The 24,783-nt window shown below is 33.2% G+C and overlaps 1 protein-coding gene across 3 annotated transcripts in view; it reads right to left on the bottom strand.

The window, feature by feature from the left end:
* Positions 1-5,607: 5,607 nt before the first annotated feature.
* The window catches only part of LOC130800131 (tetratricopeptide repeat protein SKI3), a 36,270-nt gene continuing 17,094 nt past the window's right edge, over positions 5,608-24,783 (bottom strand). For all 3 annotated transcript variants that reach the window (XM_057663484.1, XM_057663485.1, XM_057663487.1), the window contains 8 exons: positions 24,550-24,768; positions 23,574-23,625; positions 22,964-23,337; positions 22,740-22,831; positions 15,560-15,799; positions 13,909-14,549; positions 12,315-12,518; positions 5,608-6,018 (listed from right to left, as the gene is read on the bottom strand). In XM_057663484.1, the coding sequence (XP_057519467.1) occupies positions 5,852-6,018; positions 12,315-12,518; positions 13,909-14,549; positions 15,560-15,799; positions 22,740-22,831; positions 22,964-23,337; positions 23,574-23,625; positions 24,550-24,768 (1,989 nt within the window). In that variant the 3' untranslated portion in view covers positions 5,608-5,851. The remainder of the gene's footprint in view (positions 6,019-12,314; positions 12,519-13,908; positions 14,550-15,559; positions 15,800-22,739; positions 22,832-22,963; positions 23,338-23,573; positions 23,626-24,549; positions 24,769-24,783) is intronic.

The following is a 24,783-nucleotide window of genomic DNA, read 5'->3' as shown; positions in this document are numbered from 1 at the left end:
CCTTTTTTTTCACCAATTTAACGAAAAAATAAAATAAAATACTTTTTTTAATGAATAAACCAATGTATTTATATATATTTTCTCAAGTGTCTCCTAATTTTTCATGATTTATTGACACTTTTTACTATTCTTTTATTATTTTCGCCTTTGTCGGCCTTATTTAATTAAAATAAAATACTTACAAGTTGGCTTAATGTGGCTAGTCGTCTAACTCATCGCAGAGGCTCTCCGTCGTTGGCTTAAAAGGTGGTGCTCTAGCATCAATTGGGGCTTTCACCAAATTCCTTAAGGTGCAATGATATCAATTTCCAATCATCCTTCTCCTTAAAATGAGGGGAAACATAACCACGGCACAAACCAAGATAATTACAAGTGATTCTTCTTAGGTCTATAACGCGTGAAAATAAGGGTAAACATTTATGACAAGAGGAACTAACTATACTTTCTCATAGGTGTATATGTTTGTTTTAAGGACTATAACTTAGAACGTTCGATACGCAAAGAATTCAAAGATATGGGCACATATATGATTTTGAACTATCTTATTTCATAACCAAATTAAAACATTAATTTCTTACATAACGCGTACAAATTTAAAAGTAAAATTGAGCAAGTACACCCTCTATGGTTACTATATTCAAAGAGTTATAATATATAAAAGAAATATCAAAAACATCTATCGATTGACATCCATACTGTCATTGTGCTCTAAGTAGATGTCAGGTACAAAATCTTCATTGATACCGAAGTTACCACCAAAATCACTATTAGACTTAAACATGGAATCCTCCACTCGATTATCCTTATTGTCCATCGAAGAGTCTTCATAAGGGTCCTCTTCTACGTCCTCCTCCTCTAACCATCCCCTACTATTAGTATTTCCATCAAAATGCATAGGTCCAGTTCCAGCAGTATTACGCAACATCTCTGGAAGGCTGTTAAGATTGGCCTCGCCCTCGAAATCAGATTTGACTATGGGTCTTAGGCATTAGAGGTTTCCACATCTCAATATCACTCTCAGGTTTCGACACCTATTCCCGGACACCTCTCGTTTTGTTGTTCATGGGCATAGTGTCTTTTTCCTCTCCCATCTCTTCTTCCTCATGAGAGAAATTTGATTCTAAGTCAACGGGGTCAAAAGGATCATCCAATGGGGCTTATGTACAAATTCCTCCTTCAATGGTTCTATAGCTAGTTTAGGTTCCTCAAATACTATTGGTTCTTCCGCCTCCAAAGGTTCCTCAATATCTTGGTCAATTGAGGGTACCTCACACTAGTGAAAAAAACCTCAAATGCAGCGGTTGTTTGGCCACCATATGCTACGATTTTGACCCCAAGTATTAGTGATAGTAGCAGATGGCTTATTTTAAAATCGCAGCACAAAAATACATTATATGCTGCGGTTCTTAGGGAACCGCAGCATATAATGTGTTTTTTTTTAATTTAATGATTTTTTTATTTGATTTTTTTCATTTTATTAATAATCCAATGCATATTCATTTCTAATGTTCATTGTTCATCACTCATTATTCATATTTCATTGTTGATTGATCATTGATCTTTATTCATTGTTCATCGTTCATTGTTCATGGATCATTGATCCTTGTTCATTGTTCATTATCGTTCATTGTTCATTGATCATTGTTCCTTATTCATTGTTCATAGTTCATCATTCATTGTTCAATCATCATTGGTCCTTGTTCTTTTTTCATCATTCATTTTTTATTGCTCATTATACATCAGTCATTGTTCATTATTCATCGTTCATTGTTCATTGATCATTGATCCTTGTTCATTGTTCATCATTCATTGTTCATTGTTCATTGTTGATTTTTTATTGTTCAATATCGTTGATCCTTGTTCATTGTTCATCGTTTATTGTTCATTGATCATTGATGCTTCTTCATTGTTCAAGATTCATTGTTCATTGTACATTGATCATTATTGATTGTTCATTGTTCGTTGATCATTGATCATTATTCATTATTCATCGTTCATTGTTCATTAATCATTGATCCTTATTAATTGTTCATCATTCATTGTTCATTGATCATTGATCATTGTTCATGGTTGATCATTCATTGTTTATCGCTCATTGTTCATTGTTCATTGATTATTGATCCTTGTTTATTGTTTATCATTCAATTTTCATTCTTCACTGTTCTTTGTGCATTGTTCACTGTTCATTGTTCATTGTTCATTGTTCATCGTTTATTGTTCATTGATCATTGATCGTTGTTCATTGTTCATCGTTCATTGTTTATTGGTCATTGATCCTTGTTCATTGTTCATCGTTCATTGTTCATTGATCAATGTTCATCGATCGTTGTCATCGTTCATTGTACATTGTTCATCATTTATTTTTCATTGATCATTATTCATAGTTCATTGCTCATCATTCAATGTTCATTGTTCATTGTTCATCATTCTTTAATCATTATTCATTGTTCATCATTCATTGTTCATCGTACATTGTTCATTGATCATTGATCCTTGTTCATTTTTCATTGTTGATTTTTCGTTCTTCATTATTCATTGTTGATCGTTGATTGTTCATTGATCATTGATCCTTGTTCATTGTTCATCATTCATTGTTCATTGTTCATCGTTCATTTATCTATATTCATTGATCCTTGTTCATTGTTCATCGTTCATTATTCATTGTTCATTGATGTTTCTTCATTATTCATGATTCATTGTTCACTTTTCATTGTTCATTGTTCATTGTTCATTGCTCATTGTTCATTGTTCATTGTTCATTGCTCATTGTTCATTGTTCACTGTTCATTGATCATTGATCATTATTCATTGTTCGTCGTTCATTGTTCGTTGTTCGTTGTTCATTAATCATTTATCCTTGTTCATTGTTTATCATTCATTTTTCATTCTTCATTGTTCATGGTTCATTGTTCACTGTTCACTGTTCATTGTTCATTATTTATTTTTCATTGATCATTAATCATTATTCGTTGTTCATCGTTCATAGTTCATTAATCATTAATCCTTATTGATTGTTCATTGATTATTGTTCGTTGATCATTGATCATTGTTCATTGTTCATCGTTCATTGTTCATTGATCATTGATCCTTATTCATAGTTTATCATTCATTGTTCGTTTTTCATTGTTCAATGCTCATTGTTCATTGATCATTGATCATTATTCATTGTTCATCGTTCATTCATTGATCCTTATTAATTGTTCATCGTTCATTGTTTATTGATCATAGATCATTGTTCATTGTTCATTATTCATCGTTCATCGTACATTGTTCATTGTTCATTGATCATTGATCCTTTTTCGTTGTTCATAATTCATTTTTCATTCTTCATTGTTCTTTGTGCATTGTTCAATGTTCATTGTTCAATGTTCATTGTTCATATTTCATCATTCATTGATCATTGATCGTTGTTCATTGTTCATCGTTCATTGTTCATTGATCATTGATCATTGATCCTTGTGCATTGTTCATCATTCATTGTTCATTGTTCATTATTCATCGTTCATTGTTCATTGATCATTGATCCTTGTTCATCGTTCGTCGTTCATTGTTCATCATTGATTGTTCATTGATCATTGATCCTTGTTCATTGTTCATCGTTCATTGTTCATTTCTCATTGTTTAATAAACATAAGTGGTGAACAATGAAGTGTGCCTATGTTAAGTTACCTCAAGGGTATTACAGACTATGATCACACTTACCTTAAGATAGGCAAGCTCTAAAAGCCTATCAATTTGGTAAGATTTTCTGTTTTAAAACCTGAGTCTAAAATTGCCGCAATTTCATGAATATAAGAAAAATCAATAAGATATATCTTCCATTTATCTATCATATTTTCAAGAATCAACCTTAAGAATTCATAAGTGCATCATTGTTGTGGTTATTAAGCTTGTAAAAAAATAATAAGCGTTCACTTACTACTAGGTGGATTTTAGGTTCGTACACATATGAAGAAATCTTAGTTGTGTGGTTATTTTTTAAACACATATAGCTAGTTCCCAAGTTGCATTTCTTTTACTTGTATTCATACATTCATTATATAATTATTTTATCATAACACAATGTTTAATAGTTTTTTTAAACAGACGACCATCACTCAGAGATACGCCTCATAGAAAGCCTTGCCCAATACGAAAAAAATTCGCTAAAATTGCTTCATAACTAATTGTCATACATAAACCTCATGAAATTCAAAAAAGGGCCTAATACTACTTTAAAATAAGAAATCTCAAATTTGCGAACAAAATTTATGTACAATCAATCACAAAAACAAAATCAAATGGATGAAGTTGATGCAATTTCAATAATCAATAATCATATGATGGAATTTGATGAACACAGTAACATTGAACATGATCAAGGAATATATGCGTACTTATAACTTTAAGCCTATTTACAGTATTATTAATGCCTATTCATATGATTAAATATGCTTAAACCCAACATTACATAGACTAAAGCCCTACATAGATAATCATTGAGGAACATCAATGGGGTTTTATTAACTTCTTATATGCTAATTGTAAAGTTTGATATCAAACTTGCCTTCTTTGAAGTTTACATAACTGTAACCAGAACTAATCACAAACTATTCACAAGAATGGAATGATTCAACATGGAATAACTGAAGAGAAAGCTTGAGAAGAGAGAGTACAAGTAAATGGAAGATGAAGAGTTAATGAAAGAAAAAAAATGTCATAAAACACTACACGTAGTTTGTCTTTTCAATTCACAATTTTCTTCTTTTTTAAATAATATTTCTGTTTTTCAAGTTAATTAGGTCGGCCAGGAAAGATGATCTTTTTGAGAGACTATATTTCATTAATTTGTGTTTTTTAAAGATCAAAGTTCAAGTCCTAACATGTCCAAGTATCCAATTTCTAATATACCTTTTTAAGTTCATATTGTTCACATAAATTTCTGTATCTCCTCTTTAGCCACTTAACGTTTCTAATGGGATCAATTCTTTAATACCTTATTGAAAAGATATGTTAATTACATGATTATAACATTGTATATGTAACAATCTACCACCTAAAATAAAACTAAAACCAAGTCCACTATACAAAAGTTTCATAAAACTAATGTTTATTGATGCAGTATATACAAAATAAAAGAATATACAGTAAGTTCTATTCTCGACATATATCTATTAACCTAGATTATATGGTTTTGACTATTACATTTTTCGAACATTAATTCAAAAGCGATAATTATTTTTTGAATGGAGAAATTATAATTCATTCAATGTGCTATTACACACATATATCAAAGATCAATTGTTACGCTAACCCTAACATTAAATTGTACGACATTTAGAGTTTTCCTAGGAATCTCTATATTGTGGTTTCAACGCTTTTCTAATTGAAATACATTTAAGTCATAAGCTTGACTTTCACCATGGTTAAATGACATCTCTTCATAATTACTTTCGAAAACTAATCAATCATTTTATTACGTTTATAATTAAAACGCATACTTGCGCTAGACATTTGCATTGTCTACCACGTAGTTATGTTTGTCAGCTTCCTAGTCGGTCCTATGGAATCGATGGGGCAGGTGAACTGATTCGCTATTTTGCAGGTCGATTTCTGACAACGATTCTACAAGTTCATCAAAATATTGTTTGAAACCTTAATAGTACTTCGATAACAATACATCACAATCTATGAACTGAAGCAGTAGTAGTACTAGTTATTAGTTGATCCTGGATGAGTATATGACAAAGAAAATAATGTGAAAATAATGTCAAGCTAGAGGAGAATGGTTAGTTGGTTACTTACAACTCATAGCAAGGATACAACTAGTAATATTGTAGGTTTGAAACGATGAGTATTATATCCAAAAAGTTTACAAGGAAAGCTTTCGTAGGATTTTCCAATATTTCACGCAAGAAGGATTCAAGTGAATAGCTCGAAGAGCCCAATGGAGTGAGTCGCCGTAATCTGGACCAGACAAGTCTTGATTCCCAAGTGCAAGCAGATGCATTTGAAAATAGATTTCTGCCGGCATTGCCTCTGGAATAAAGAAAATTCAATTCAACGCTTTTTTTCATAGAAAATTAAAGAAATAAATACCCAACTGAAGAAAGAATCAAAAGATAAAATCCATAGATAGAGGTTGAAGATGCAGGTAAAAAATCACATGAATATCTTCCCTGAATCGGTAGCATCATAACAATGGCACCCCACTTTCATACATTATATACAAGGAGAGGTTGCAAACTGTCCCATTGTTAATTTATTATTTGAGATTTGAAAACACTTGGCATTTAATGTTAACTTTTCAGCAACGTCATCAAGATGGGGAACCGATCAAGGTTGGTATACTAATCAGGTTGCAAACTGTCCAAGTTTATTAGCTTTTAGACAGGTAAAACATAATCCTCTCCTAAAACAGTGTGGCCTTATATATACTAATCAGGCTAACTTTTTAACCAACTTAATAGTTGTCTAACAAACTTCCTACAATATAACAGACATGTCCAGCTGGCATAAACCTATCTCCATCATAGCCGGCGTGACAGAATATTTGAAACATATGTGTATGTGACATAAATTGGTGTAGAGGTAATGAATTACAATAATGAATTATAATTAAAAATAAAATTGTCAAATCCTATCGCATGATTGTAGAATCGTATTGTGATCCTACTACTTCAAATTTTATTCTATTTAGGATCATAAGATCCTAGCGATTTTACCTACGATTCAAATCATATAATTGTAAGCTTCTTATTGAAAATGGCGCAGTTAATAACAATGTTTTTAAGTGTTTGATGTTAATTGGAATAATTTGAACTTTGTTAAGTTATTTGTAGGATTTGTAGTACGTTGTTGTAAAAATAGTTATAGGCATATCTATGCACGTGAATTACAAGCAAAATGAGTCCAAGCCACATCATAGCATCAACAAACTACGGAAGCAATCAAGGAGACTGCAAGCAAGCAAAACAAGTGACAGATAGTGTTCTTTCCCTCCCAAATCAATCTAAAGGAGTTGGGAAGTCATACAATGGAAGTTACAAAAGAGATAGGTCATTGCATTAGTACATACGGACGTGTAAAGCAAGATTAAACCCGGAAATTTCCTCCCAAGCTAAAAGAGAAGTTACATAACTTCCATTGTTTTTGTAGAAAAGTATATTCAAGCATATTTAGGAAATATTATTTATTGTATAATTATTTTGTAAATTATTTTGTTTCCTAGATTAGACTACTTAATCTTATAAAATTAGGAACCATTGTTTCATTTCATAACTTAATACAAGATTAGTATTCACTAGCCAAAACCCCGAATTCCGCATTATTAATTACTTCATGGTATAAGAGCTAAAAGGTTCAAATCTGAAATCCGATAACCATCTCGAGTCTCAACCCTCATCATCTACCATAATTCCTTACCTATCATAGAGAATCAAAGGTTCGCCAGCAAAAATCAAACCAAAAACAATGTTGCAACCACAAAAGTGCGACATTCTCAACCAATTCCGACTACATACCGGAAGTGGGGACCACCTCTTATTTCTGACAATCACAATTTCTCTTAGTATGTTTTATTTGTGGATGTTTGTACTCGTATGAGTTGGGTGTATTTTTTAAAACACAAATCTGAAGTTTTTTCATTTTTAGTCACCTTTTATAACATGCTTCATAATCATTTTCATGCTAAACCACAAATACTACGTTCTGATAATAGATGTGTATACATTAATTCAGCAATAAAACAATATCTTTCTGACCGTTGGATGCTCCACCAAACTTCTTTCTCTGACACACCACAACAAAATGGGATTGTTGAGCGCAAACAACCGCACCTTACTTGAAATCACTCGAGCTCTTTTAATAGTCTCATGCTCTAGCTTCTTTTTGGCCTGAGCAATTGCTACAACCACTAATCTTACCAACTGTTTTCCTTCTAAAGCCTTACAATACAAAACTCCCCTTAAAACTTTGAGATCTTTTGTCTCACTTCCCTCTTCTCATTCCTTACCACCTTGTATCTTTGGGTGTTTTTTTTTCTGTCCATCTTCCCAAACAGACTAGAACCAAATTTGAACCTTGGGCGATTAAGTGTGTTATTCATGGCTATGGGATAAATCAAAAAAGATATAACTTCTTTGAACAATCTACTATTCCCAACCTGGTCCTCAAGGGGAGACAATTAGTGATCACCTGAGCTGGCTAATATATCCAATTATAATTGATTCAGACCCAAAACAGCAGGTATGCGAGACTACCAATGTTGTCTCTGAAGTCAAAGTATCTCCTCTTCAGTTCACTCCAATCCCTTTTGACGAGCATCCAACTGAACAAGAGGTAACACCTGAATCTATAATTGATATATCTAATGATGATGTGCCTAGTGTTGATATACCCAACAAATATGAGTTACCTCCCAAAAGCACATGAGATGTTCCTCCTAAGAGATATGATCCGAAATTTGAGTCTCAGCGATCTCGGTATCTCACTAACCGAGGAAATGATGAAAACTTATCTTAGACAGCAGTAGCCTTCAACACCTCCCTGTATTTCAATATTCTTCCAAAAACCACCAAAAAGGCTTTCTAAAATCCAAAATAGAAGTCATGAAAGAAGAAATCACTGCTCTAGAAAAGATTTTTTACTAAGTAGTTTTGGAAAAAAATAAATAAATAAATAAACGAAGTTTCATTGTACTTAGTTTCTGACAAAAAATTAATTTTCCTTTTAACTTGATAAGAAAAATACTATTTCTTTCGAATGTTACAAGCTATGTACTTTCCTATTGATATAAAAAAGTTCTTTGACAACATTTGATATCATTCACCTCATGTTAATATTTTCCAAATGCGATACTCGAATTTAAAAAAGATAGATTCTAAATGATTAAGACAATAAGCTAACTTTTAATACTTTTTAAAAATGAGAGCTAGACATACAACTTTCAATTTTTAGTAAGCTCAAATTTGGCGAAAAAAAAAATATGTTTTTCTAATCTACATCATATGAGTTCAAGTTAACTTGTACGAGAATCAGGTTATGTCTCAATTGGAGAAAGTATCGCGTTTTAGGTTCTGATATTGAATCTTATTTAGACCTCCCCTTCTCTTAGACTACCTTGTAATCAAAAGAATAAAATAAAAAATTTGTACAATATTTTTATTCAGATACTTCTATTTTCTAAATGCAAATACCTTTCAAATCTAGTCATTTCAAATTAAGAGTATCCATCCATTCCCCATTTTCCAACCATAATCCATTGTTGTATCTTCCACATTGAAACTACGAATCGCATCACATCGGCCGCATTGTAAAGGTTTTTGAAATATAGACGAACCGATATTCTCCGTTGTGGAGGTGTAAATAAACCGCGTTTTAGGCCGCATCAAGGGATATTGTTGTGATTAGGTGTGACTTGAGTGCACATTTGATGAGGTGCATTCATGTGTGACCTTTGGATGGAATCCCATGAAAGTGTTAATGTGGGTGTATTAAGTTAAGTTTTGATGATTGATTTATGATGGTGATTAAGTATGGATTAATAAAGTAATGAAGTGTGAGAGTTATGGGACTTAATGAAGAAGTGGAAAGGTTGATTCAAGATGCTCTGAAATGTAAAGTCGAGCAACTCTGTAAGAAGCTCTCTGAAGTGCCGCTCGACCAGGCTGCTCGATCGAGCGAGCCATATTGGTAGGTCGAGCGGTCAGACAGAATGCTCCAGAATGCAGCTGATACTCGCTCGACCGAGCGAGCTTTCTGATCCGGTCAAGCGGATCCTCTGATGTGCATGGGATGCTGTTTTTCGACCTTTCAAGTTCTTGAAATTATTTCATGTTATTCATTACCCTATATTAATATTGTATTCAAGAGAGCTATTGATATTCTTGTATCTAGTACTATATATAGAGCTCTCATACTCACATTGTAATCATCCACAAAAATACACCCCAAGCCAAACACTAGCCTATATCTCTTCTCTATTGTAATTCTCCATATTTGAGAGTTCTTTGAACTCCTTTTGATAATATAAGAGATACTACACACCGGAGGACGTAGCCTTAGTTGGGTGAACCTCGTTAAATCTTTGTGTCGTTTTATTGCTTTATTTTCTCCTACAAACATCGATATTATTGATAGCGTAATTTGTTTGTCACAAAACCTCATACACTCGATCTTGGTAATATTGGAGTTTGAAACACATTGTTCGAACTCTAATACATCGTCGTTTTCAGAAGTTATAAAACAAACTCAGTTTTCCATAGCTAATAAATTTTTTGTTGAAATTGGTTCAAGAAATAATTAACCTTTTAAAATACTTAAGACTATTTTTTAAATAAGGAAACCATTGTTTTTATTAGTTGCTACACTTTAACAACAATCCAACAAGCAATATTGTTTCCTTCACATGATAAAGCAAAATTAAGTCTGATCTTATATGATTCGTCTCAATTAGAGGTGTTCAATGGGGCGGGTCAACCCAACGGGTTAAAGGTCGGGTCACATTTTAGCGTCGGGTTAATAATGGGGCGGGTCATTAACGGGCCTTGGTGTAAAGAGTCGGGTCGGATAAATTAATTGCGAAAAAAAATTTACCACTTTTTTTATATTTTTAAATGATATTATTATATACATAAGTGGGTTGACCCAACGGGCCATAAAGTATAATAAAAAAAACTATATGATCTTTTAAAAAATGGGTCAAAGTGGGTTGGATTTAAACGAGCTTTGACTCGGCCCCACCCGTTTAACATTTGACATGACCCGCCCCGACTCGACACATTGACACCTCTAGTCTCAATGTATATTTTCTTGATATTATTTGTTTTGAGTGGTGCCTTCAAAATGGTGACCAGGGCCTTATAGGGGTCGATTGTATTGGAACTACGCCCATTGCAAGTTATAGGATTTGTCCCAAATTAATTTTCTAGGAAACTAAAGTGGAGTTTTATAAATCAAATGGGCTTTCTAACCTAATATACTTGTAATTTAAGATGAGCACTCTCGTTTGACTTATAACTAAACCATTTTTGTTAATGCACTTCCCTTTTTGTTTCATTGTGAAAAAGATCTTTATAAGGCGCCCAAATTGTAAAAGATGAGTGTTTTTATATCCGAAGTAAAATTAATTGAACTGTTCAGCACAATTTAGAATTGTCTCAAAGTGAGAACATCTTAAATGAGAATTTATGCAACTGAAAACATATTTTTAGTGGCATGTGCTTCTTCACTCTTTCCTCAACACCATGAGCCTAGGGAATTTCTATCTTTTTCTTTATCTCTTATGTTCTCTCAGATCCTGCAATCTCCTTATGTTTAAACTGAAAATTAAAAACTAAATGACTTAAACTCCATATATTTCAATGTGATGGATTTTTCTCTATGCTATACATGCACCGCTCCACTAAAATTTGCTTCCATATTAAATTTAGACGTGTAAATATTGAAGTAACTAGGAAATAAAACATTTTTTCTACACCACCAGTTAATGATGGTGTCATGCATGGAAGAGGACATAGATTCAAGTAAAGCAAAGGGCAAAGAGCAAAGGAAAAAGGGCAAAGGGCAGAGTAGTCTATGAAATATAATAAGCTTCTAAAAAGAGTATACTTTCTATTATTTTCTAACTAGTGCTGAAGTAAAGTTTGTTATTTCTATTAGTTTGTTGGGAGGGAATCTTTATGGGTAATGTTAAGTAGTGTATAAGTAAAAGATGGGGACATGAATGGGTATGGTGAATTTGTAATGCGATAATTCTATTTATGAGTCTAGAGTATGCTTGAAATAATATCTTAACGTTTTAACTAATACAACATATTCCTATGCTTTACTAGTACACTTTCCCTATCTTTCGCAATGTCTCTAAATACAAACCCACCTTATCCCCTACAAACACCATTCCACAACCCTTACACCGTGTAGCTCAGATGCATAAGCCTAGACCGCATCTGCAAAGAGCCTGAGTTCTGTTAAATATAGTAAGTCTCTAAAGAACCACTACTTTATCTTATTCAACTCGTGATAGTTCATAGTTGGATGTCAACATTGTCTATCTGCTCTAGTGATGTATGTGTGTGTCAATTTGAGGGACTTTGATAATCAAATTTCAAAAATTGCAAGTTATTATCAATATTCTATATCTAGATGATATCCAACAAAAGAAAAAATTTGCAGACCCCATGTTACACAACCTATATCTCAAATCATTTCCATAAAAGAAAAAAAATGTAACCAACTTCATAAAATATTGGACAATAGGGATACGGGGGATAGGGGTGGAAATAAGATGATAGCACAATATATCAACCAGAAGAACAGTTGACAAAAAATTATACCTGGTGACCAAGAGTACCATTCAGAAGGAAGACTTCTTTTCCAGATCAGTTTTGATCCAAGGCTTGCCTCTGCTTGAGCCAATAAAAGGGATATATAGGGCAACTGAATGGAGGAAATCATTTGAGCTTTTCGAAGACTCTTGATACCCATTGTTAGATAGTGAGAGTTACAATTCTCTTTTCCAAGTGCCATGCAAACAGCACCTGTACACAAAACACAAATAAAAAAATACTAAGGTGTCAAGTGACATTCACAAAAAGAAAAAAACAAGATTATAAGAAATAGCCACATCAACCTTCCCTCCAAAAAAACATAGTGACTTGGAAGATAGATGGCATGTACGGAGAAACTAAAAGTGAAATAGTTCTACATATGCATGCCAATTGCAAGAAAATTCATAAAAATAAAACAATCAGTCACACCCAGAAAGAAAATTTTCTTCCAAAGATCCGGAACACTAATTTCACATAGCTAGTAAACACAGATTATTATCATTCCATTAGTTAAGCAATCATAAGCAAATAATGAACACAAGAAAAATAGCACAATATGATGGCATAGCACTGCAAATGTTTAATTAACCATCTATACAATAGAAGAGGCTGCAGCTAGGATTTAAACATCTAATAAAGCCTCAACAAAATCAAGAACAAATTGGGGCACAAACTTTAAAGGGAGAGAAACGAATATTAATATTTGCGTCACCCTAGGAGAAGTAATTTTGCGATAAATACACATTTAAGTAATTATTACTTTCCTAAATTTGACATTGAGCATTTGCTATCCCACTTGTACCACTATTGTTCTGAAAACAGCAATAAATTGCACTACTAATTGCTAAACATAACAATAATAATAATAATAATACCAGTACATTTTTTTTTAAAAAATACCAGTATATTATTATACTTCCCCACACTATAAGGAACTACATAGACTACTACTTATGCCAAAATAGCACAAAACATGTCACAATCATTTGGAAATAACATAAAATTGTCGCTAAAAGTTTGTTACAAAGGTGATCACACAAAAAAGAAATGAAATTATAGCAGCACATGAACTTTAATAAAGTATATTCTAAACCGAGGGAAAATTTATTATCAACTATAAGTTGCATGTATCTCACCTCTCTATTATACATTTAAGCGAAAAATCCATGTAAAAAAAGGCTTAGATATATATATTACTAACCCGTAAAGCTTTGGAAAGTAAATCAGTGTCCAAACAAAATCCTGATATTTAAATGCCTTCTACAATTAGGGAACATATTCCAAACATCATCTACTCCTTACTCCTACAGCTTTTATATTCACTACTATATCATTTTACAACACACTTTATAGAGAATGGCATGTCTCATTTCCTGATTTACCGGATACACTTATAGAATTATTGGCTCACCGTGCTCACCTGGAAGACCAATTCCATTGAACGTATCTTGGCATGCCATAGTATCACGGGCAAATATAGTTGGAAGAGACTTGTTCATTCACATAGATTGCCAAGTTTGACACTTCGTATGAACAAGGATCAGAAAAAACAGTACCAATTTATAAAAGGAAGCACAATTAAGCAAGCAATCCATCTTACCATGACATAAGAAGATGCAGCTCTCAGTAGCTTTCAATGAACAAGCTTCAGTAAGGAACTCCTCTGCACGCAGAAAATCTTGAGCTGATAGAGAAACTAAACCACAGAATAAACTGTACACAGCTAACCATGAGTTCTCAGATTCCTCGTTCTCTTTAATACTATCTCGAAAGCCGTTATCTGACAATCTCAAAGTATTCTGGGGTCTATGGAGAGACTCAATAATCATAAGACTCATCCAACCAACTGGATAGTCTGTTCTAAGATTCAAGCACTGGGTGAACTCTAAACTAAGATTTTTATGATTACCCACAGCAGCATAAGCACGGCATAGTTGCAAATGAGCAAAAAACGTATAGCCATTAGAAAGAGAAAGGTTTGAAGCATCCCTTGCAAAAGACACAGAGCTCGGTGGATCTCCACCATGCAAACTGAGCTCAGAGGAACACAGAAGCAGCTGAAAATTTTTATATCTTTCAAATGTGTTCTCCACAAATAATTGACTAGTGAGAGCTGCATTAGTCATTCGCTTCAGAGCACTCATAAGATGTTGTGGATATTTTGTTTGGCGTGCTATTTGTAGAAGACCAAGTACTAGCAAGTATCTTGTGTTATGGTTCCAAGGTTCTCGGTGAAACCATCTACACGACAAATATGAAGGTATGAGATGTTTGGGAAAGGAAATAGACTAGTGTTTGGAACCAAATTACTAGATTATTACACATTATACCTCAAATGAAACAAAATATTAATGTCAGCAAATAAGGAGTCAAAAACACAAATTGATATAGACTGTTACGTTTATAGAGAAGTCAGAAGCTCAAAAACCTATAAATCAAACTCACAAGTGTCATATCAGAAAGAAAAGATATAACTAAATTTTTTGTATCATTTATGTAGTCAATTCTTCTTAATCGGAGACGGAGAGGGAAAATTACAAGTTTTCATGATCACAAACAAATAAGACCAAATTGCAACATAAGCTAGTTAAAAAAGAAAATACGTGTACATAGAGCTTAGGAATGGTTGACAGAGTTGACACACAATAATTTAGACAGCCTCTCCTGAACAGTTGTTTGCTTGAGATTGGAAGAAGAAGCGGGGTGTTATTAATCCAATGCCAAAAGGCTCCCGCCTAAGAGTGATTTTGGGAGTCGAATGTAAAGCATAAACAACCTTACTCTTATAATAACAAAGACGAAAATAATAATACGGATACATACAACTTTGAATATATAATAAATATTAAAACAAGCCTGTCTAGTTTCTATATGCATAGTTTTAAGATGATTAACTTCAAAGCCAATTGTCAATTAAAATACAAAGTAATAATCTGCTTCACTGTAATTTAAATTAATATTTGCAGCCTCTTCTTAAGAAAATTAACATGTAGAGGCTTCACAAGATACGGTATATAAGGGTAGAAAACTTATGCTTATGCCATAAATAATTATGTCCAGTTTTTCATTCATATGCAATACAGATTTGTATAATAAAATATTAAACACTATGTGCATGTATAATGTGCCAGTAATAAAACACAAATCAACGACTAACCATACAGCTCTGGTAGATTTGAAATAAACTGCAGCTCTAGTACTATTCAAAAATTCCTTGCATAACCATAGATTAAATGACAAAAGTAAATTACCTCTGCATCAGCCCCAATATTGATACACTTTGGGCACTCTGGTATATACAAGTTGGAAGTAAGAAATTTGACTTGCAGCTCGAAGTAGCCAGGCAAGCAACAGCTTCAGCACCAATAATTTCATGTGAAGATCTAAAGTCTTGTTTTATTGGGTCAAAAGCAGCTACAACACAGCACCTCCTTACAACATGGTCATTTCCCCTTTGTTTTCGAGATAACAAGAAATACCCAAGCATATTTCTGCAATCATTTAAGCGGCATTTAATATATGCAAGGGGAAAAAATGAACTTTTAACAGAAAATGCATCTCAGAACATATTGCTGCCACTACAGGTATTCCTGTTTCTAAGTAAAATGCAAGGAGGGGATAAGTAAGGCAAAGGACATTTAATGACGTGAGAAATAATCAACAAAATAATTTCCCTAGCTTTAAAAAGTTGAATAATATAGCTACATAGGCACATAAGATAAAATTAGATGGAGTAGTTAGAGCTACGTATATCTTATAGCTCTCTATAATTAAGAGATTAAAACAAAATTATGAGAAAGGTAAATTTTATGGCACATGAGGACGAACTAGACCGCTTGAGAGCGAGAGATTATGCTGCAATATACAATTATGGTCATGGTTGGAAAACGGCTTATGTGGTCAATGTGAATGGTTTAGCAGTTGTGTGTTGTAAGCTCAAAAGACTATATATTACAAACACCATACGATTGCACGGGCGATATTTTGCAATATGAGAAAGACACAGTTGTAGATAGACAAGAGAAATCAGTTGACATTCGGCATTAGCTTGAGCTAAGGAACAATCCAAAAAAGTCGTCATAATTCTTGCAATCTTGCATAGAGGCAACAGACTCATTCACGGCCAATTTACTCCAGGGAAATGGGTGAGCAGCGTGAATAGATTTTAAGTAGAAGACTTATAAAGAAGTGTAGGGTTGAAACTCTGAAGAGTTACAAAGCAGTTGAGGTAAATCAAGGTAATCTGGATATCAAATAGATTTTGCAGAAGCATATAATAATACTCCCTCCATTCTCTAATGTTCTTCCCATTTAAAATATTCCTTTTTAAGGAGAGAGAAATTTGATTAAGGTTTTTGAGACATATATAGAATATAAAATATATTCATGTGAGATCTCTTTAGATTCGTCTTGAAGTATACTTTTTTATTATATATTTTTTATAAGTTTTTATGATGGGTATTAAGAGATATTAATGCTTAACATTTGCTTTGAAAACTATGCAAAAAGTAAATAGGGAGAACAAAAGAAAACGGAGGGATTACATAAAAACTAATGTAGAGGGAGGACATATGTATAGGATCGTAAGAATTGTATTTTCTATGAAGAATATGTGATAATGGATAAGAGTGAAGAATGATCAAGTAAAACTTTTGTCAGCGATTATTTCCCAAATTGATTTGTTTTGGTTCATGTAGTTAACCCCATATTGTTGAGATGTAGGCTATAGTGTTGATATTGTTGTTAGATGTAAACCTACAACCTCTTGTGTTTTACTCCCTCCGTTCTTTTTTTATTTTCCTATTTGGAACATTGGAAGAAATCAAGATAAGCAATAATTACACAATAATTACTATGAGAGTTGGGTAAAGTAATATAAAAAATAAAGATTCTATTGATTTCATTGGGTGTATATAAAGTAAATACATTGGGAATTAAAATGTATATTAATTTCAATAGAATAGAGTGTAAGTGTAATAATTTCTTTGAAGTTTATTGCTTACTAAAATAGAATGATACTAAACGAGAAGAATATTTTAAAATTTCCAGATGGGGAAAGTGAGAAGAATAAAAGAGAACGGAGGGAGTAAATCTTTACTTGACAAAGAGTTTCATCGTGTTTCGAATGACACTATCCATATCCTTAATGTTGCTTGACTATGAGTCATCTCGTGCACCAACAACATTTGACGCCAGGAAAGGTGACCATAAGATATCCAGTACATATTTGGAATAAAGCAGCGAGACTCGCTTTTGGCAAATCTATGATCAAACATGGAAATTCTATTTCCACCACTAGGGTCTAGAAAAGCATAATCCAAATCAAGACTAATCATTTTTTCATTATGACGTAAGGATAATCCCCAACAAGAGGAGAGGAGAATTGATCTTTTGTAGGTAGCGGAAATCAAACCCCTTGTACGGGAAAACCTAGAACCATAGACCAATCCACAATTCTCATTAAACTAATCTTGATAGTATGGTTAGAGACTTATAGAGTTGTTTTCATGAGAAAAATTCAAAGGATAAATAATTCATTCATTATACATCTTTCATCTTGTTTTCTTTCTTTAAGTTTGGTTTACTAGGCATATTAAAATGTAAAGATATAAATTAGGACATGCAAAAATAATAATATAGTGGTAGATGAAGTTTAAAGTTGGGAAGAGGGAGTATCAGTTTCTATACTAAGAAGAGATAATTTTGCATGAAGAAAGCTTGCTAAAATAGTTAGCTTAGCACTGTTATCAGTGTCAATACTGGATACAAAGTCACGTACATGTTGGCATCGCACAATAATATTAAATGCAAGGACTTTGTCTCCATAGTAGGCATGGAAAAAAGTAGGGTAAATTTTTTTGTCCATGGAAGATAGTTGATGGCCTGACATCAGTGAAACAAGTACCCAAAATAAGATCGAACCACAAGGTACTATGAAAACTAGAACACATTAGAAATTCTGATCACTTAACAAGCAGTTTTAACACCACTTAAGAGTTTAAATTCGTCATCATGTTAGATGGAGGACATTCTGGCAACTTTAGAAATACTGCTAATGAAAGTATCCTCCATTATTCTGTCACATTACGGGATCTGAAGGATACACTCTAATAACTTAAAAGAGAAGGAGGAAAACAGCTGCTTAATTAGAAAGGACAACCCATCATAGATACAAAAACTTTGATATGTCTTAGCTGATGTATAATAGTAAGGGAATTTTTGTAAATAGCTCCTCCACGAATATTTTCTTTATATACCCATGTGTAGCGTTGCTGGGAAACAATTTAGAAAATCAGTTCGGAAAATTGTGGGGAAGCAATGCAGCAGCTCGAAACTGCAAACCATCTTTCCCTAATCTCATTTCAATTGCAAGCAAACTAATCAGTTGACCACAAACTGGTAACAAAGCAACCTGAAATTTGATGGGAAAATAACAAATCTTCAACATATTGAGCAAATGGGACAGGATAAGGCAAACATGAAGGAGTGTTGAGCGATAGAAGAACAGTTGGGAAGGAAGAAAGAACAAATGAAAAAAATATTAACCGTTTTGGTCGAAGGGCAATTGAAACTTCTAGAAAGAGGGGTATCATAAAGGGAAAATCAGGGAGACCGAAATCATGGAGTAAATGGCTGAGGAATGGGATCTTGGAGATACCGGAAGTTAGACTTACCGGTCTTTATTGGAGAAGATCCAGATGGGTGGATCTTCAAGGCACAGAAATATTTCAAATTTTACTAAGTGAAGAAGGGTGGAAGCAGCCATGACAAATCTGGAGGGAGGGCGTTGTTTTGGCATAAGTGGGAGAATGGGAGGACCCCCGATTTTGGAAATGGAGAGATCTTAGGGCATTGATCCTAAAACACTTTCGACCAACATAGGAAGGTGATTTATTTGAGCAGTGGCTGGCGGTGGAACAGGTCGTACAGTGGCAAAATACAAGAAGCCATTTGTTGAGAAAGTTACCCACCTTGAACGAACACCGAAGGCCATGATGATAGGAGCTTTTCTAAGGGGACTCAAGGAGAATGTTAAGAGAAAATTGAGGGTTTTGAGTCCAAATACTTTGGATAATACTATGGAATAGGCTGAAATTAATCAAAATTAAGGGCCCAAATAATAGCCTAAGTGACCACAATTACCAAAATACCCAGCAACAAGATTTTGTAAATAGCTTACCAAACAGTAGGAAGGATTGACAAAGCATGAGACGAGGGAGAAGAGAGTGTGATGGGACGATGTTAGCATGTTAATCACGGTAGACGAAGTTGGAGGCAAAATGGACAAATAATCACGAACGCAAGTAAAATACGTTAGCGTGTTAATCACGCTGGACGAAGTTAGAGGCAAAATGGTATACGAGAAAGTGTGAGTATGGAGAGGGTAGAAGAAAATGAACCCTTGAGCATTTCTTTAAATTCAGTACAACCAAAAACAATGAAGCTGGTGGGCAAGATTGAGTTAGAGGTAGTTTTAACGATTGATCCTGGTGCAACCCACAACTCCATGTCCCCGAAAATGGTGAAAAGAATTGGACGCAGTTTTGAGCGTTATGATAATTTTGGAGTCATGTTGGGCAACGGGCAAGAAATAATATGGGTGTACACTCATAAAGAGAATACATCCACTTATAAGAGAAGGATACGCTCTCTATAGGCTCAGGTCCAAGGTCTCTAATAACTTATAAGAGAAGGAAGAAAACAACTGCTTAAAGAGAAAAGACAACTCAGGCCTCAGCATAGATAAAAAAACCTTATATGTGTTTGATATGATTTAACTGATGTGTTTTAGTAAGCGCAATTTTACACTATGGGGTGCAGTTAACACTGCTCCTTAGCTCATCAATATTACTTGGTTTAAAAATGGTTTCGGCATCTGCCACTTGGGAGATTTAAAATGAGGATAAGGAAGAACAAAGATGAAGTGAAAACGATATGAAAAATTTAGATTTAGAGATCAAGATGGTAGAAAGAAATGAATAAAGAAAGAAAATTCATGTAAACACATTGAAACAGATGTATTAATTGATGTAGCCAATCCTAATATTTTGTTGCTGTTTTAAAGAGGCTAGCTAAAAAATTCCATCATATTTACCTTAAACATTTCAAAGCCTCGGGAGCAATATCGACGGTTTCATTTTTTTCGAAGTCTCGTCCACTTCTACTTAGTTTATTCATCTCAGGATTCCTTGTTCTCTTTCACTGATTCCATTAAGATGTCTCATGTTGCCTCCCTTGACATCTATTGAACAACTCTTTAGAATGCTCCTTGCTTATATATTTAATCTCTTTATCTAGGAAATAATATTGTTGTTTATCTTTGACACACTTTACCTTACTAAGCTCCTTTTAAGCACTAATCTCTTTTTGGTCATCCTATAAAGTTTCTTCTCCCTTTCTTTTAGTCGAACTTGTATAACTTTTCGTATTCTAGTAAGTTTGCTTCAATATCACTTCATAGAAAGTTTTTGACGTTCATAAATTTATTTTTACTTCATTTGGTATTTTATTTCAAGTTTGAGTCGGATGATTTAATTTTTATTTTCAATATTTAATTTTTAGTCAAGTTAATAAATTTATTTATTATTATTATGTTGCCTATTTAAACACGCGCATGAATCAAAAATAACTTGGACTTAAAGATTGAGGTATAGATTTGTCGTTCATTGCTTGTTCAAAACTAAAGCAACTTTATATTATGATCTTTGAAAGCTTACAATTTGGTGGTACAACTGTATCAGAATTTTGTTTAAGATTTGCTATCCTATCCCTCCCATTTCAAAAGGCCTCACGCTAAGAAAAATACAACAAAAAATTCTTTTTTCTTTTCCTTTCTATCTAAGGCCAAAAATCAATTAACCCACAAAATTTCTACTTTTCTTAAACCCTTAACACCTAACAGAATATTAAAAATATACATTTTCTTGTCATCTAAACAAAAACCAACACCTGAAAAACCTGAAGAACCCGATGTCCAAATCCAAAACCTTAACCCCACTTTGGTCCAAGACACATATAAACCCACAAATTCCCTCTATTGATTCCTTATTCTCCCATCAGCCCAAACCTGATTGAATTAAATATACAATCTTGGACCTCCACTAACCCTTACTTACCGTTAAATCACAACAAAAGTCTCCAACTTTACCCATTAAAACAAAAAACAAAAATCCATTTGTACTCAGTTCCGTTCCCCACCATCTGAAAAACAATTATAGAATTAATTCCCACCATGAACCTTCCACCTTAATTCGAAAAACCCCAAAAATATGCCAATCCCAAAACCCTAATTCATTCACCAGTTCCTAAAAATGCCACCTTTACATATTGTCGTTGATTTTCGTCTTCTATTTGGTGACTACTAACTACTAATTCTCCTAGTATGACGTTATAATTTAGTTTGCTTCTCTTGTTATTTCTCCTAGACTCCTAGTCAAAGTGTAAACTACTTGTGTAGCATACATTCCATTCCTATTGGTTACCAAATGGTTTTCATACTTTTTATACTACAAATTTATAAATCAGTGAAGAAATTTTTGTTCCTGGCTTTTTTGACTAAAAAATTTAATTACTAATTATAAGAAGGTACAACAAAAGGATGGGGCATCCCTGAAGCACAAATAAATTACACTAAGAAATTCCAATTACTCTACGATTGTCTCAATTCTCTTTTACACTATTCATCGATCATTCTTAATATGTAGTTTATTAGTGGGATCTTGTTTTATTCGTCTTAATATAAATTTTATTAATTTTAATTTTTTACAATTTTTTATCATGCACAATTTGAGATATTTAGGATTGAAAAATACATCGGAGAATGTGCAAAAAGTAAATGAGACAATTGCTCTGAATTGGAGGGAGTACCATTAGCCTTTGACCAAAGCAAGGTTGGGAACTAGACTCTATCAAACTAAATCTAGAAAAGAAAATTTCTTTCTTTGTTAACAATTCACTTTTTCTTTCTGAAGATGGAACAGTAAGACAAAAAAACTCAAACAAAGTGATAATGCTTAAATAAAGACAAGGAATACTCTAAAATTAAAATAAGTTATATATAAAGCACTTATATTGTCTATCATTTGAGCACAATTTTTTTTACCTTTCTCTATCTCTTCTATAAGGTTCTTACTAACAATTGTTGATTCACAATTTCTGGGTGTTTCGAACCCCTCAACCATAGGCATGTTCGGAAAAGACTTAAAATACAAATTTTATGAATTGTTTCATTACAAGGGCTGAAATTAAAAAAGAATATCATGTGATGATACCTTGTACTTTTAGAAAGAACAACATAGAACAAAAATAACAAAACAAAAATATCATGACACATACGTAAAACATGATCATCAAATCCAGATACATAATGAGAAGTAACCAACATGAAAGTAGTTAGTAGACTAAGTACTGCATTTAAAGATATATATATACCTCAAAGAAGACCCATTGGGATACATATGCAATGCCTTCCTAAGATGATCAATGCCATTTTGCATACTGAGAGAATGTTGTCCACTTCTCATCTGCATAATTCATCAATACACGCATGTTCATTCCATTGATTGCAAAAGGGCAAAGACTCAAAGCTGACAAAATAACAAAATATGAGAAAAGAGTGTAACAAAAAAAAAATTGCTTTTGTGCATTATACTTACTAGTTTACTTAGTGCAATTAGAAGATGCATTTCCATAATCTCTTCCTGTGATGAAAGGGAATAGCGAGTACTTGAGACAAGAGCCTGCAACTGATAGCTCTGATGGACAGCATCTATAGCTGATATGATGAAACTAACTTTTGTACTCTGCAAGAGCTTCCTAGGCATTTTCAAAATGCTATTGATGGTTGATCCTGCCCCAGAAATGGAATACTGAAGACTACATATCAAACAAATTGAAGTCACTGCAGAGGACAGTTTCATTGTTGGAATACACTTAGCCAGCTCCCTAATAGCCAATAGGGCCCGATCATGCTGTCCAAGTTCCCATAATGCAAAAGCATATATTTGAAGGCCTTCAATATTAAGCAAACCTACAAGACTCATCAAAAATATTACGTCAATGCATGTATAAGCATCAGCTATACTAAAGATTTTATCCAAAATCAGTATTCATCAAAACAAATCAAATGAATCAAATCATTTCTCGTAAGTAAAATTCAAGAATATCACTAATAAGTATTTCCATTAACTAGTCAGAATAAAAAGCAAGAACAAAATGACAATAGATAACACCCTGTGAAGGTAATGTATTTGACTGAGTACTGACCTCCTCCCTTCAGATCTTCTAATTCTTGCACAGCATCCTGCACATATCCCACCTGCAGCAAGAATACACTTTTTGTTAGACTGACAGCAGTTATTGATGAATGCATTTCATTTATTAATGTAATACATCACAACCTAAATTCCAAGAAGTGTCAAAAACTTCTTTCCAAGATTTCCAAGATAGCACATCCAATCAAAAGCTTTAGAGAGTTAAGATATCAAGAAAAAGAAAAAAGAAAAACAAGATGTATATTAGGTGCTGAGGCATTGACAAAAGATTCAATACATGAAAATTTTGGGTTTCTAACATAAACTGTAACCTGAACAAGACTGACCAGCTCTGAGTTGAACAGTTGAGCTGAGACATGAAAATATAGTAGATTTAAGAATTCAAATTTAAGTAAGAAAAACCCTTGACCTATACCTATTATGTTCTTCCCTTTTCTAGTCCACCTCATTGTGCTCTTAATTCTACATGATTATTTTGTCTCTTTTTTGTTCAAAATATAAATTTACCTATTCTAATTCCACTTATCAGATAACATGAAATACTCCATTGCTCCCTCTATCACAAAGATATATTTCGTTTGATTAAAATTAGAGGTGTTTAAAACAAAACTGATGACCTGACAATTACCCAACCTTATAACCGAACCCGATATGACTGACATAATTAAAGGATGGAACATATATTTGGTATGGAGTGTAAAATAAATTTATAGCTTAATAAAGTACATCCAATAGTTAATACCTATAAAAGATAGAAAAATAAAAAGATTAGTAAAAATCTACATTCTAATAAAAATTAAATTGATGCTTTTAACCCGCAAAACTACTGCGTCAAAAGCAACCACGTCCTCAGCCGAAATCAAAATGATTTTATGAGTAATAAATACAAATTAATTGCACAATCCCGCAAAAAAATAAATGTTAGAGGTACAAGTTAAACAACACGGAAATCCTAGTTACAAACCTACCTTGCAAAGTGCCCTGGACAGATTAACTGATATATCAACAAAATGAGATTGAGAGTGAGACAAGGGCAAAGTAGAAGTCTTCAATGCATAATGTGCCAGCCGATAAGAAGCAACAGCTGACTCATAATCATGTCGCGCCTCTGAAATCAGCCCATTAAGATTATGGGATTCAGAATACCAAGGAGCGCATTGCAAAGCTTGCTTGATAGCTCCATACACCTAAAAGAATAGATT

Source organism: Amaranthus tricolor, chromosome 14, assembly GCF_026212465.1.
Source record: "Amaranthus tricolor cultivar Red isolate AtriRed21 chromosome 14, ASM2621246v1, whole genome shotgun sequence".
In the NCBI taxonomy this organism is placed as follows: Eukaryota; Viridiplantae; Streptophyta; class Magnoliopsida; order Caryophyllales; family Amaranthaceae; genus Amaranthus; species Amaranthus tricolor.
This window is presented reverse-complemented; position numbering and strand designations above follow the sequence as displayed.